Source organism: Haliotis asinina, chromosome 1 (genome assembly GCF_037392515.1).
Source record: "Haliotis asinina isolate JCU_RB_2024 chromosome 1, JCU_Hal_asi_v2, whole genome shotgun sequence".
Lineage (NCBI taxonomy): Eukaryota > Metazoa > Mollusca > Gastropoda > Lepetellida > Haliotidae > Haliotis > Haliotis asinina.
The window spans coordinates 56,706,056-56,721,312 of NC_090280.1; the positions used below are offsets into that span (position 1 = coordinate 56,706,056).

General features: G+C 36.5%; 1 protein-coding gene across 1 annotated transcript; it reads left to right on the plus strand.

The window, feature by feature from the left end:
• Window positions 1–1,930: 1,930 nt before the first annotated feature.
• LOC137294685 (E3 ubiquitin-protein ligase RNFT1-like) lies at window positions 1,931–13,674 on the plus strand. The gene is made up of 8 exons (XM_067825762.1): window positions 1,931–2,001; window positions 3,463–4,062; window positions 5,003–5,088; window positions 5,615–5,724; window positions 6,414–6,567; window positions 7,016–7,228; window positions 7,606–7,707; window positions 8,281–13,674. The coding sequence occupies exons 2-8, from the start codon at window positions 3,489–3,491 to the stop codon at window positions 8,410–8,412; spliced, it is 1,371 nt and encodes a 456-aa protein (XP_067681863.1). The 5' UTR covers window positions 1,931–2,001; window positions 3,463–3,488; the 3' UTR covers window positions 8,413–13,674.
• The last annotated feature ends 1,583 nt before the right edge of the window (window positions 13,675–15,257 follow it).

Below are 15,257 nucleotides of genomic sequence, written 5' to 3' on the forward strand. Positions count from 1 at the left end.
TCAATGATAATGTGATAGGGAATAAACCACCGTGATAATGTTCTTATTGGAGTAAACCGATAGTGGAAGCCTGTGATTGTGTATATGAGTGCGTGATTACCTATTGGTAATGTGTGTAAATGCTTGATTGCATGTATGGGTGAGAGAGCGTATGGGTGATAGAGGGAATGGGTGAGAGAGTGCATGGGTGAGAGAGTCAGTAGGTGAGAGTGTATGCGTGAGAGAGTCCATGGATGGGAGTGTGTGTGGGTGAGAGTGTGTATGGGTGAGAGAGTGCATTGGTAAAAGCGCGTGTAGGTGTGAGAGCGTATGTGCTCGAGAGAGTATGGGCGATGAGAGAGCGTATGGGTGAGAGAGTGCATGGATGAGAGAGTGTGTAGTGTGTAGGTGAGAGTGTGTAGTTGAGAGAGCGTACGCGTGGGATAGTCTATGGGTCAGAGGGTGCATGGTTGTGTGCATGCGTGCGTCAATGTTGTTATAACTTGTTTTCTCTTATTTTATTGTACTGCTGTTCAAAGCACGTGACCCTTTAATAAACAGTTGCTATATATGTGTTAGGTGATATAACTCTGAAAAGGCAACGGGCACGGTTCTTCTGTGACGTTGCGTTCTACGTGCGACGACGGCGGGTAGCCAACCCCTGTTTGAAAGTAGATTTGGTTCTATTTTTACTTCGGTAATAAACAGAATATTATATTGCTGCCCATGACATGCTATGTTTACGACACTCCTGCCAAAATGTCGGTATATTCCTCGCTTTGCTCGGGAAATGTCAATATTTAGGCACTCGAGTCGTAAACATAGTATGGCATGGGCACTCATATATAATATCCTCTATATCATCAAAAACTGTGTTCCAGAGGAGATATCTTGTGTGAGATCAAACGACATCTCCTATGAGATATCGTTTTGGGAGCAGTTTTTGTACAATGCCCGGACATTGATATGACGTCATGAACTTGATGACGTCACAATACTACGATATCGCTTAGGTCATTTAAAAATGTTCTTTTCTCAACACTGAACTAGTTCCGTGTTGAGAGAAGAATATTTTTAAATGAACTAATGAAGAATTATTTTTATGATAAACAGAATCTCCTCCTCGTGTCTAGCGACATCAGTTTTATCAACAATCGTTGAAAAAAAGTAAAAATATCCCTTGCAAGCATCGGATATTTGTACCTTTATCAACTTGTCTTGATATAATTGGTATCAGTAGACCTTTGGGTGAGATTCTCTATTCATCAATAATTTTACATTGGTTTACTGTAAACTGATTCATACAAAAGAAAATTATTCCCATTTTCGAAGTAACCACAGCACTACTTATAGAAAACACAACACAAGAGTAGGTATATTTAAAATTATGTCATTTTAGTAACGCAACAAAAAATCATTGTCAAGAATGATTGTGATCATTATGCACTTAAGAAAATAGAAGTAACGATGCCATAAATTAAAGGCAACAGGCGTTTGTAGACTGTTTGAATGGACTTGTCCTTCGAACCCGTTTATCATTGCTATATCAAAGTCATACAAAACGAAATATTGAAAAAAATAATAAATATTGAAAGTAAGTTAATTTGGTATTCGCGGAACTGATTTTGCAAACGATTCTTACAGAATATTAGCACAATATGAGCATTCCGCTAACAACTGTCCGTGACAGCGATTCGTAACTTGTGGTAAAATACGGGGAAGACCATGCCTTAAAACAGAGACCGTATAATTGATAATAATATTATAAGATCTCTGCTTAAAATAACCCTAAAAGGTCCACCTACTATAAAGCTAGTCCTCCGGCGGTACAAGGGCCTGTAACCAGTTTAAAGGAATCTACCAATCACGGCGCGTCTTGCAAAGCGGTGATGGAAATTATCCAGTCGTGTATATTGTACCACAATATACACGACGTCGTGTATGTAGACGATTCACCGACAGGTGTCAGAAATTTCAACGGGAAGTTACAACATATTGAAAACATACGACGGAACAATACTGGTACAACCATTTTGACATTTCTGTGTGAATATTAATATTTCTAGAGTAGTTTATGGGGGTAAACTATATAGCTGTTGTATAAGTTTGTTTATGCGCGTTGACAAACCGTACGACCATACATCAGTAAAACTGATATTAGGTTCTAGACTAGTCGAGTGACGTAGTGTTTACTAATAGACCAACAGGCTTTGGCATATGACTTTTCATAACGCCAAACCCGAGACACTATGCGAGTCTGAATAATTATCTCATCCTTTGTACAATTTGATTATTTCCCATTTTAGTAGAATCTGTGAAGTAATGACAATAATCTTTATTGTCAAGTATTTTTGTTGTTAGTTAATTGCTTATGCTATTCCTTTAACAGTTTTCTGATACTTTAGAATGTTGTTTTCTGGCTAATTGCTAATTTAAGTGTAAAACATGTCACTGTAATGTATATATAAAAATGCATCATCTTGACCTCAAGCCATCATTTGAGTATTTATCCCAAGTGAGATGAATTCAAAGTTCTGGTGATTTCAGTGATTGCATTGCTAGCGCTGTATCAGGGATTATGTGCGTGATCGGAGTGCACAAACAGTTTCATCGGTAGTGCGGATGCCCAGTTCCTGTCATGAGACATTGTATATTGACAACTGAAATTTGGAAGTTAAGAGCTAATAAACATCAATATAAATTACCCTAGGTCATTAATACCACTTCAGATGCAAAATCAATTGCCTGTATAACAAAATTCTGTAAGATCAGTCGTCTGCTAGTGACAGGTTATGTATAAAACAGGAAGCCGCGTGATCGAAACACTGTGCGGAGGGAAAAGTATGGCTCATCGTCAAAAACACATACAAAATACCTGGATGTGGCAACTAGTTTCGCCAATATGATGTCATCAGTGCTATTTTGGGGGGAAACATGTTATATTTTTGTGTGAAATAGATGAATATATCTTTATTATCCAAAACTGTGTTCCACAGGAGATATCGCGTGTGTGAGATCAGATGATATCTCCTAGGACATATCACTTTGACAGTAGATTTTGCACAATGCCCTGACAATGCTTTGACGTCATGAATTTGATGATGTCACAATGCTATGACATCGTTGCACTGCAAATCTAATGCCAGTGCTGTGTTCAGAGAGATACATTTTTCATTGAAAACTAATGAAGAATGATTTTGCATGATAAATAGAATCTCACCCTTGTGTCTACTGAAATCAGTTATGTCAACATCATTGATAAAGGTGAAAATATGCTCAGCAAGCCTTGGATATTTGTTACTTTATCAAAGTATATATTCTCTAATTATCACTCATGGTTAGCAAAATCAAAACTTTAAATGATGTTCAGATAAAAATTATGTATTTGTCTTACATTGTATTAAACACGTAACACCAGGATATGATGACTGTGTGAAGTATATAATGACGATAATGCTCAAACAATCTTCTGCCCAATTTCAGATAACCAGTACCTTCATGAATCAGCTATGAATGAAGACAACTCACGGCAGAATCCAAACATGGATGACAGTAGGAGAAATTCAGATCAAAACTTTTCACTTCGTCTTGGAAATCTTCAAATGCCACTTCAGATTCAGAATCGTTTGCCTCTTGGGAGAAACATGACAACAATGGCTCAAGGCTTCTTGCCCCATTTCCAACAATCATCACACACTACAGGTGCATCAGGACTGTCAGCATCAGTGATATCAGAGCCATCAGCTGTCATTGACATGTCGTCACTGGGAACGATTAATTCCCAAGCAACTATTCACCCTCAACAGCACCTAATGTATGGAGACAGCCATAATCATGGACATGGTCATGTACATGGTCATGGACATGGTCATGGACATGGTCATGGACATGGGCACAGTCATGGCCATGCCCACATGGCACCAACGCAAGATGAGAACCAAAACCATAATATTATGGCAGACAATCAGAATCCATTGAATGAGCTTCAGCAGAATGACTGGAGACCGTTTCTCCTCTGGTTCCAGAAGTGTGGGATTTTCTTTGTGCTTCTTTTCATGAAACTGATGTATGACCATAGACTAGGTAAGAATGGAAGCCTCATATCCTCATTACCATTAAATCACTATATTTTCAACAGTCTCATCCTGAACTGACTGTCAATTCACTGCTGCCCAAACATTTACTAAGCAGGAGTATTCAGGGATTCAAAAATCCCATCGCCCAATGCCTGGGACTAGTCAGTTTTCATTTCGGGCATTGAAAAAATGGTATCTTACTGTCTGTGGACTACTAGATAATTTCTGCTTCAAACTGCATATAAATTTGGATTTCATGTCATATCTGCTAAAAATGTAGCTATTATGTTTCATAATGATAATAAAGTAGAGTTATCTTTCTTTGCTATTTATCACTTCCCAACAAACAGACCACTTAACATACCATGTTGATTTATTCTTTCATAATTACATCATGATGATTATGTCATAAAAATCAGGGCAAGTGAAAAATGAGTAAGGAAAGTTACTTTCTTGAAGTCACTTGTCCTGTGGCAAGTGACTTTCAAAAATATTTTTAACCCCTGCTATTTTTTCTCTCAATAGTAGAAGCAAAAGTCGTACATATACTTGTTGGATGTGATGTATGAAAGTGCATTACGAAAGGCTAAAGTTGAGTTTTGCTTCATCTCTCATCAGCATTAGTCCAGCCATAGAGTGACGAGAACAACTCTGCTTTTGTAAAGGCAAAGGAATGCTCATTAAATCTATATGGTCAGAAATTCCACACCAACATAGTACCATCAAATAAAGCACCTGTCTTCAACCAGCTGTGTAGTTGATTCTTGTCATCCATGATAAAGTTTGAATTTTTGTAGGTGAATGTTGAACACTGAACATTTCAAATATATGAAGGCTAAACTTCATCTGCTACTCAACTCATTAGGTCTTGCTCGGAGAAATGTAAAAACTCCAAGTTAAAAGGGTTTCAAGAATGTTTCCACTGATATCCTAATGGTTTTTTTCAGGATTACTGGTGTTCTTTGCCTTGGGTGGAACCTTTTATTACGCAAATATGAAACTTGTACAGTTCATACATCAGACTGCAGTGAGGGTGAGGAATGTTACTGATTCCTATATGTTGATTTTGTAATGGATTAATCAACTATCCTTAATATCAGTATATGAGATCAGAGTTAGAATTTGTCTTCAGCAACCCATGCTTGTCATAAGAGGCAACTAACAGGATCAGTTGGTTAGGTACACTGACTTGGTTGACAGATCTTGTCGTATCCCATTTATGTTAAAGAATCTTCATGCTTATGATCACTGGATTGTCAGATCCAGACACAATTATTTACATACCGCCGCCATATAGTTATTATATTGCTGAGTTCGGCGTCAATAACAAAATTTGTTGAGAAGAATTCAGTCAATAGAATTTGTCACCTATCGCTTATACTTGAGTAATATCAATGCAAGAATATTAAATAGTCCCCATTAATCTAGTAGAGATTGTTTTATCAGTAGATTTGTTGAATAGGATGTTATTGAAAGTAGCAGCAAACAAATGGTTTGTGACATTGTCTTCTTGATCAGTTTGGTTAGTTAGGATATTAAGTTTCTCTTTCTCTTGACAGGAGAGTCGAGCTCTGTGGGGAGTCTTCCAGCCTCTGTGGCTAATATCCTTCCTCACAGCTAACATAGCCATACTCTACTATGCATTCTCAGAACAAAATATATGGAAGGTGTAAGTACTGCATTAGTCAGATTCTTGTGAATTAGAAGGGCGTTCGGGTAGCCCAGTGGTTATTTAAGAGTTCACTCATCATGCAGCATACCTCAGTCGATGCTCATGCTGTTGATCACTGGATTGTCAGATCCACACTTTTTTACGGACCGAATGCAGCTTTAAACAACAGTGAAACTATGAAACTGACACATTGACTCCAGAGTGTTTAAAGTACTGTTCAATTCAATTATGGCACAAAAGTTGTTTGTAGATAACCAAAGTGCTGTTTTATTCAGTATGGTTATAATTTATAGTCATCCTCCCCGAACGATGCGGATGGATGCTCATAATATTAATCACTGGTTTGTCTGGTCCAGTTTGTCTACTTTGATTGGTGTCTTAACCATTTTTTTACTGAAGGGGTCAACATCTCAGAGCTGCATCCTCCAACATGTGATAAGTACATGATGCTTTTCAAGAACTGGTCAGATGCAATCTGTAATTTACTGAGAAAGTGTAATCTAAAAAATGTCATATGCTTCATGCTGTGACAAGCTGGAATACTGAAAAAAAGCAGCAAATAAACCTATATTACACATAAAACGTTTTTTATCACATATTTGAAAACTGGTCTGGAAATTGTTGGGTACCAGAGAAAAATATCTTTTGATCTTTGACTTCTTACAGATGTTTGAATGATGTTTCAGATTGTTGTTCAAGATGCCTAATGTAAATGAGGTAGACATTTGGACACTGCTGTGGATAGTTCTACTGACTGACTACATTATCAAGTTTTCCACAGTCATACTGAAGTCATTTATTGCCATGGTGCCTCTACGGTGTCTACCCCACAAAAGGAGGGTGAGTATGAGGAGGATGAAATGGTGACTGAAAACAGAACAGGGCTTGCAGTGTTTTTGATATCAGCTTTCAGTGTTATTTGTTTTGTAAATCACTTTGTCTGTTTTTTTGTTACAAGCTATCATGGTTTTTGATATTGCAGTCATATATTGTTTGAAAGTATGAATATTTGAAAGTAAATCTGCTTTGAGACATAGTAATTGTAAATGCTTGTGGGCTACTCACTCTGTACAATAGTATGATAGTGTTTAAAAGTTGTGTCATTATGATTAATTGGGAAAAAAATGTGTTGTGTTCAGATTTAGTGTACAAGATGTATTTTTTCGTATGATATAGACTTAGGGGTTATTTTTGCAGTTCGGTAGTATTAAGGAGAAATTTGAGCATATTTTTGTGTAAATGATGTGATTATAGCTTATTCTTAATGATCACTTTTTCTATTTTTCAGGGCAAATATTTTATGTTTGTGGAACATGTGTCTCAATGTTACCGTCACCTAATACCCATAATTCCTTGGATACACTTCCTGTCTGATGATCAGCAGTCAGCTCGCTGGTTCTCCATCCTGTGTGTAATTGTATATGGTGTCTTCAAACTAAGCATTCTATGGGGATTGTGGCGGGAGCTGGTCAAGGCATTCAACAGACTCCGTGTTCAAGTAGTGAGTATGATTTATGTCAGTAATCACTTCAGGTAAGAGATTGTTCATACTGCTCAAGTTGCCATGTATTTAATGGTAAAGTCATATCCCAAAATGAACTGTCACAGGTTACCATGGGTTACTGGTGTGAGATGTACATGTTTGTTTCAGAACCTGATAACTTGCATTAGTCTTACTCATGGGGTTTTACTTTTCGGAGTCATGGTGACTCAGACTGCTATATGTTCTTTGAGTGTTGCAACAAAAGTGTAAGGGTAAAAGCTAAACAAAGCATTTTAATTTACTTTTTGGCTGACAGTGTTAAATAGGTCATCCAGGTGTTTTAAATCAGATCTGTGAAGAATCTCTTAATGTAACAATTGCTGATATGTTTACAGAATTTTGGTGTGAAACCGACTCCAAGTGAGTTGAAAAATCGAGGAGAACATTGTCCAATATGCCAAGATGATTATAAGGAACCAGTCATGCTTACATGTAAAGTAAGTAAAGTGCTTATTGTTTGATATTAATATATATTTTTGTCATATGATGTATAAACAGAAATCCCCCATGAAGATCCAGGGTAGAATTGGCCTTCAGCAACTCATTCTTGTTATAAAAAGATGGCATTGGGTGATCAGGTTCGCTGACTTTACAAATGTCATCATATCCCAACAATGTAGACTGATAGTTGTAACATAGTGCTTGAGCTTGAGTCAGTATACTGGGTCTGAGATGGTCTTCCAATTACACTGGGATATAGAACGCTGATGGCTAGTTCTATAACACCAGCATTAGTCTTGACTAGAAATGGCCACTTTCATGTGGCTATAGGAGACATGACAGACATGGGCCCCTATTTTTGAAATGTTCATAGTCCTAATAATTCTTTGATTGTAGTCAATGTGTTAAGAATGGGCTTAAGAAGTTTGTAGGGTTACGAACGTTTCGAGAACAGCTAGCCTGGATTTTAAATTTGACACAAAGTTTCATTGTCTTAACGTTGTTTGGTGATGTGTTTGATACACATGGAGATGAATATTTTCTATTATACTAACCTGTTGTATTTTCAGCATGTGTTCTGTGAAGATTGTGTGTCACTGTGGTTCGACCGTGAAAGAACTTGCCCTATGTGTCGGGCTCAGATTACAGACAATCCCCATTTCCAGGACGGGAGTACAAGTTTCCATTTACAGTGGTATTAATACCACCTTGGTAGTATCTATACCAATGATGCTCAGTCTTCGTCATAGTGCCGACGTATTGAAACTCACTGAAGTCTTCAGAAACTTGCCGACGTTGCTGTTCCCAGAATTATGATCAGTTGCTTTTAAGCTGAGTGAATCTTATTTTATGACGATGTCAGCAATGTTCCTGCTATACACTGGCACCTGTAAATAATCAAGCCTGGACAAGGACACTACCGTCTTGACTATCTGTGCATTGTGTATGCATTCTGGTGTGATAAATATCACAGACTTTGCCCCATAGCTTCATTTTGTTTCATTTCTATTCTATCCTAGATTTATTCTTATATAATGAGAGGATGGGAATTTATGAAGAGCTGGTGAAAGACCAATGTCTGTCTCTGAGCTACGTCTATGGACCTTCTGAAACCAGAAGTACAAATTTTCCAGTTCAGTTTATGTAATAACAGGTAATGTTATACATTGTAGTTGTGACAAGTATTGCACAGATCTGTTCGAGCAAAATTAAATTGCTTGCTAAGGCCAGACCAATTTTATTTCTTGTTTTATGAATCCGCCTGCCGTATTTTTTCAAGAATAAGAAGAAAAATAAAGGTGAATTTTACCCACTCAAAAAATAAAATCCTATTGCTTTTATTGACCAAAAATATAATCTGAAGAGAAAATCTTTTTTTAGATTGTGTTTTTGCCCCATTTAGTCTTCATAAATTACCCAAAGTAAAATACTTTGAGAACTTAAATGAAATATTGCTTTGATTAGTGATTTTATTTTTAATTTTTTCCCCTCCTGCCTTTGGGTTTTCTGAGGATAAAAATCCATAAAACAAGAAATAACATTGGTCTGGCCTAAAGGCACTTAGTTTGGATCCTGGATAAAGTAGAGACATAGTATTGGATAGCTATAATTATCACACTATTCAAATCAGGTTCAAACTGAAGCTGTGCTAGCTTATTAGTCCAGTGTATTTAACAAGGAAGAATGGATATAGAACTCCCAGATAAATGAGGGTTCTATAACCAGTGGTTGACAGTATGAGTGACAATTGCTGGATACTTTGTTGGTCCCCTTGGGAACCCCACAGATAATGACAGTTTGTTGTATATTTATTCCTGGTAACCATGGCTTAAGTTTTTGTTTGCTGTCAGCTGGACTGATGTTCTGATGACTATTTATTGATCAGTATTTAATGCCATTTGCATACAGTTTGACATCAGACAGTTGCCTTTTGAAAATTGTGTTGAAGTCTCGAATTTTGTTATCCCTTTGTGGTAATTACATGAATAACAGCTCTGGCTGTGGACTTCTACAAGTACTCTAAGTGTGAATCAAACAAAAATGGCCACTATGTTAACAGTTTTCTATCAGTTTTATTCATTTCCAGTTTGTAGCAAAATTCTTTGTAAACTGGTTTCAAATTGTAGGACAAATGATACTTTCTACTGAGGTATATCATCACAGGAAGTCTGCTAGACCACAGCACATTTTAGTAATCATGAGGTAGGGTACCAGTTTGAATTTTGATGGCTGAAATATAATTTGCTGTTCATCTCAAAATGTATATTTGCACTGTATATAGAGACATTACCTGTCATGAACATTTTGCTGTCATCAATTGAAGCATTCTATATATATGTACCCTGCATTTTTATATGGCATAACCAATCAGGTATCATGTTATTATGTCTTACATCATGATTTACTGCTGCCATTGATAGACCCCAGGGCTTCATGTAATTCCAAATATTACACTTTCTCTCTCTATATAAAATCTCAACAGATGTCAATAATGTAATGCCAGACTCGTTACCAACTTTCATGAATGGTGAATAATATAAATCTAAGAAGTCTAAGGTAAATGCCTGGATCTGATATTAAGAAAAAATGTTGGTAAATCTGAAGAAAAGTTTGATAAAAGTTGACCAGGTATTTATGATTATAGGTATTTTCTGAGGTTCAATTGTGCTTGCTCAAATCAGCTGCTACAGTATCTCTTATACAAGTAGCGACTTGTGTCGATATGAACTGCATAATTTTAACATTGTGTGTTTTAATTCATTAATTGTGTGTATTTATTCAACAGATAGTTTGGAAATGTGTCAAATGAAGTATGTTGGATCACATTTAATTTTTATCTATATTTTTACACACCGATGCCTGCAGAGTCCATGTTAAATAGCTTTTGTTATCATATGTGAAATAACAAGTATTAATAACCTTAAGAAAACAGGAAATGGTGAACTGTAGATGTACATCATTAATATTATTTCTTACATGCTTCTTTAAAGTTGATTAATATTAACTAGGTAATGAGATGTTAACAATTTTTGAATATGTATTGTTAGAAGGTTTAACACAGGTGGCTTGAAAGTGAAACTATGAATTGGTGAGTTATTTAAAAACTTAAATTTGAGTCACTAGTCATAATGAGTAATTTCAGTGTATTTGAAGAGAGACTCAATAAATAGTATGGCCACAAAATGGCCAGCATGCATCAGTAGTCATCTCCAAAGAAATGTTGAAACCATGTTCTTGGAATATGATTCACAGTCGTATTTCTAATCAGTGCTTGCAGACATCTGCTTTGATTTCAATATGACCTCATTGGCAGCCATATTGACAATATTACTCTGACCTCTGCTGCTCATATTCTGTGAATATGATTTGCAAATGTATTTCTAGTAAATGTTTGTAGAAACCTATTTTGAATTCAGTATGGCTGCCATGGCAGCCGTTTTGACAATATTACGTTGACCTCAGCTTGATTTCACTGAATTTAATGACCACACCACTGGTGGTAGTGTTAAATATACATTTCAAAAAGGGTACGGTGTCATCATTGTTTCAATCATTTCATGTCTTAATCTGTTTGAGAATCTTTGAATACTTACTCATTACTGATTAAACAACTAAACTGTCCATACAATACACCAGCACAAACCTGGAACTTTTCTTGCAGAGTTTCAGTTAAATTCTGATGCAGGAAAAATATTATTTGATGGAAAGGATTGAAGTGATTTATTTTGAAAATGGCAAATTTAGGATATAAATGCCCATCAGTTTATCAATCGATAATTTTATGAATTATTGTCACCTTTAGACATTATAGAAAACCCTAGAAAGAGCTGTTTTGCTGGGGATAAGACATATGTAATTGGACATTTCATACATGCAGTGTACGAGTCCGTTATTTGTAGTGTGTATTCAGGTATAAGTTACCTGACTTAATTTACAGTAAATTTACAAATTACTGCTTAATGAGATTAATATTTTCTAAGAATTAGAAGTAAATCAATTAACTGATAGTAGAACACAGATATGCTTTATTGGAATTGTTTGCAGTACATTTGGAAATGCCTAAGAACCTTTTTTTCTTGAAGTTAGTCATTTGAACTAGCATGTATATTTATACACATGCATTTTGTGCTGTTTGGTCATAGTAGACAGTCCATATACATGTACAGTGTTCCAGCTCAGTCTTATGGTGTGAGCGAAAAGTTAGTATTCCAGAAAGCAGGTCAGGAACCCATTAGGTAAAAGTGCAAAGTTTATAAAAACATTTTTGGACAATGTCATTGAGTTGCACATCACAAAAAGCTCATAGATCCAGACATCACCATTCCTGTTAAACTATCATGATGTTGGTATCAAGCTAACTGCCCTCCAGATAACTGCCTGCTAAGCTAATTGCCCCCTAGGATGACTGTCCCCACCCCCACCCCCCCAATCTCTAGGATTGTTTTTATTAAACCCAATCTTAAATTATATCCATCAACACAACCATGTGTTGAGTAGTGATTAAGGTTACAACTTAAGTAAGATAACAACTTAATTACATTAGATTAACTGGCTCTCTAAGAAACTAGTTTCCATCTTGATAGGATTGTGAAACTGAATTTAATGTGTTGAGTTGTGAGTTGCCTCCCCCAAACGAAATACCTACAGTGACAGTGCCAAAAGACTTGAACGTTGTTGAAAAATATAACACTTTTTGGAATTTTTAAGTGCCATCTCCCACAATCTGTCCTTTTATGTAAATTGAAATGATATTTATAAACTTTTTGAAAAAATGTGTGAATGTTGTTTTGTATTATAGTACTTTAAAATTTAAAGCTATTACTTTTAGTTTCTGTGGTTTTGTTTTGATGGGGGCATTTGTCTGGGGTCTATTAACCAAGGGGGCAGTTGTCTAGGGGGGCACAATGGAAGGGGAGAAGATAATCAGGGGGGCTTACACCCCATGATGTGTATGTTTCTGTCTGGCCTGGCATGGGTAACCATGATGCTTGGGATGGGGTGGACCTGTAATGATCATGTGACATATAGATTAAACAATATAATATGTTATTCTGTCATGATTAAAAGTGTGTATTGTCTTTAAAGACATGATTTACATTCACCAGTATTTTTCAGTATAGTACATGGTTCAGGTATAGAAACACTTGCCATTTAGCCTATGAGCTGAAGAATATATTGCTATTTCTTTCAAATTTGATGTCAGGAAGTAACATAATGGGTATCTGGGTAGGATAGAGTAATAGGGGGTGCAGTACCTGTCTAGACAGTTTGAACCTGTCTCAGCCTTAGTTTCTAGTAAAGTACATGTATGTTTCAGGGTAATTCTAGATATAAGTGTGTCAGTATTATGCAGCAACTAGCAAGGTAGCAGGTGAAATTCATGTACTTCCATGGTGTAGGTATATACAAAAGATTTCAATCCCAGTGGGATTCTGGGACCTGATCCACATAGTCTTTGTAGTGTTACGATCTATCATGGGCTTACATGTGGCAAAATGCTGATAACGCTTTGTGGATATGGTCCCTGGGTTATAACTGATTGTGAGTCTATTTACTGATGACTTGGTCAGTTTCAGAGACTTGTTTCATCATGTTGCTCACAATATCCATCACTGTATTGTCTGGTCCAGACTTGTTTATGTACAGGTCGCTGTTATGTAGCAGGAAAAAGCTGAGGGTGGCAATAAATAGACAACAAGGAAGACAGTTAAGCTATGACTCGCTTGTGTCAGCTGAAACACTTTTAACCATTCCCAAAGGCACTATTTTTCATATGTTGACTTTAGCTATGTTACAGTGTCGAGAATGTTGGTGTTTCGGAATTATTTTAGTCATTTTAAGTTTCGTTTTTATAAACGTGGTTTCATTTGCTGGTAACATAATAATTGAGGCTGTGATGTGAATGTACAGAGCTTTATAAATATAAAAAATGTAGCATATGAATAAATATTGACATGTGACAAGATTTTTTTTATTTTTTTTCCCCCAATACAAAAAACAGGTGTGAGTGTTTAGAGTATTATCATCAGTGTGAAAACAGGTGAGGTTTTCTTAGATGCCCAGGGCATGGGTAGCTAAATCAGACATAATATATTTCTTGTCAGCGAATGATTGATGCAGAGGCCATACCAGAAACCTATGATTATGAGATGAAATAACACTGGTGTAGAGGGGGGGTAGCTGATTGGTTAAAGCATTCACTAGTCACAACAGATACCTGGGTTTGATTCCCCTAATGGGAACAATGAGTGAAGCCTATTTCTTTGCTGTGATATTACAGGAATATTGCTAAAAGCAGCTTTCCACACTCATTCCGATCATCCTGAATATTGGTTTCAATGTGAGGAACCCATTTCTGGTGTACCCCACTGTGACATTGCTGGAAATTGTACTTAAAGTGGCATAAAACCATCCTCACTAATGCCTACATTGCGCTTACATGCCGTAACATAACTGGAATAGTGTTGAATACAGCAACTTCCTTTCTCAGATGTTCTTACCTTTGAATGTGATATAGGACTAATATTTTAGTGCTTTGCAATACAAGACATTTTCTCACTGCAAACAGCTGTAAAATTGCTGATGCAGCATTAAGCAATACTCACTCTCACCTACTCCGGCATATTGCTCTTCTTCTTCTCTACCACCTAAAGCATATGGCATCCAGGAAACCGATGCTAGTCATGAAGGAGGACGAAATTAATCAGTCAAGCTCTGTCACTTTGGTTATTTAGTGTCGCTGTCCTCCATCTTATTGGACATTATTGATATCAACTACTTGTATTTGGTTCAGGTTTGGTTCAGTGGGACACCATCCTGTAGCGTGAATGAGTGGTTGAGTTGTTTCATGCCACTTTCAGAAATTTTGGTCTTCACACATTCAACCTATATTGGGAATTGAACCCTGGTATTTGGCTGTAGGGGTGAATGCTTTAACCATGAGGCTACCCCACTGCCCTTCATATAGCTTGAATATTACGGACCTAAAGGTTGCACACACACACACAATCTAAATGACTTCCATCGTTTGTGATTTCATGCATTGGGATGAAGGCAGGCTGGGCTATAGATCTGTTAATGTGAAGCTAATATGCCATGAGAATCTTACTTCAAAATGTCCGAAAGCTGTCTAACGTTCATCCAACCTGGTCTCAATGATATATACCATTAACAAAAACTAGGGGATGTTGAATTTACAAGATATATAACGTGCAAATGATGAAGGAAACAGATGATGAAGAGAAAGTAAGGAAAAATGTCACCATTGATTCCATTAATTTGGAAATGTATGGATATGTAATACTTTTTCTCATATACATTGTCATTGTATACTGAATGCTCATAAAATGGAATATCTCCTATTTTGTTTTGATGGTATATATCAGTGTCCATGATCAACCTATGGTAGAGCGGCCATGATTGATTTATGGCATATGCAACTTTGGTGCAGATAACTGTAAAGCGACTGTACTATACTTGGATATTCACAGGGCAGATCTTTGTTCCTTTTTTGAGTGACTTGTATAATATCAAAAACAGGCAAGTA

Excerpts from the sequence above, each read along its gene's own strand:
- LOC137294685 (XM_067825762.1), top strand. The coding sequence starts at position 3,489 with ATGAATGAAGACAACTCACGGCAGAATCCAAACATGGATGACAGTAGG. Across the intron at positions 4,063-5,002 it reads GATGTATGACCATAGACTAG|GATTACTGGTGTTCTTTGCC; the intron begins GTAAGAATGGAA and ends GGTTTTTTTCAG. Across the intron at positions 5,089-5,614 it reads TACATCAGACTGCAGTGAGG|GAGAGTCGAGCTCTGTGGGG; the intron begins GTGAGGAATGTT and ends TTCTCTTGACAG.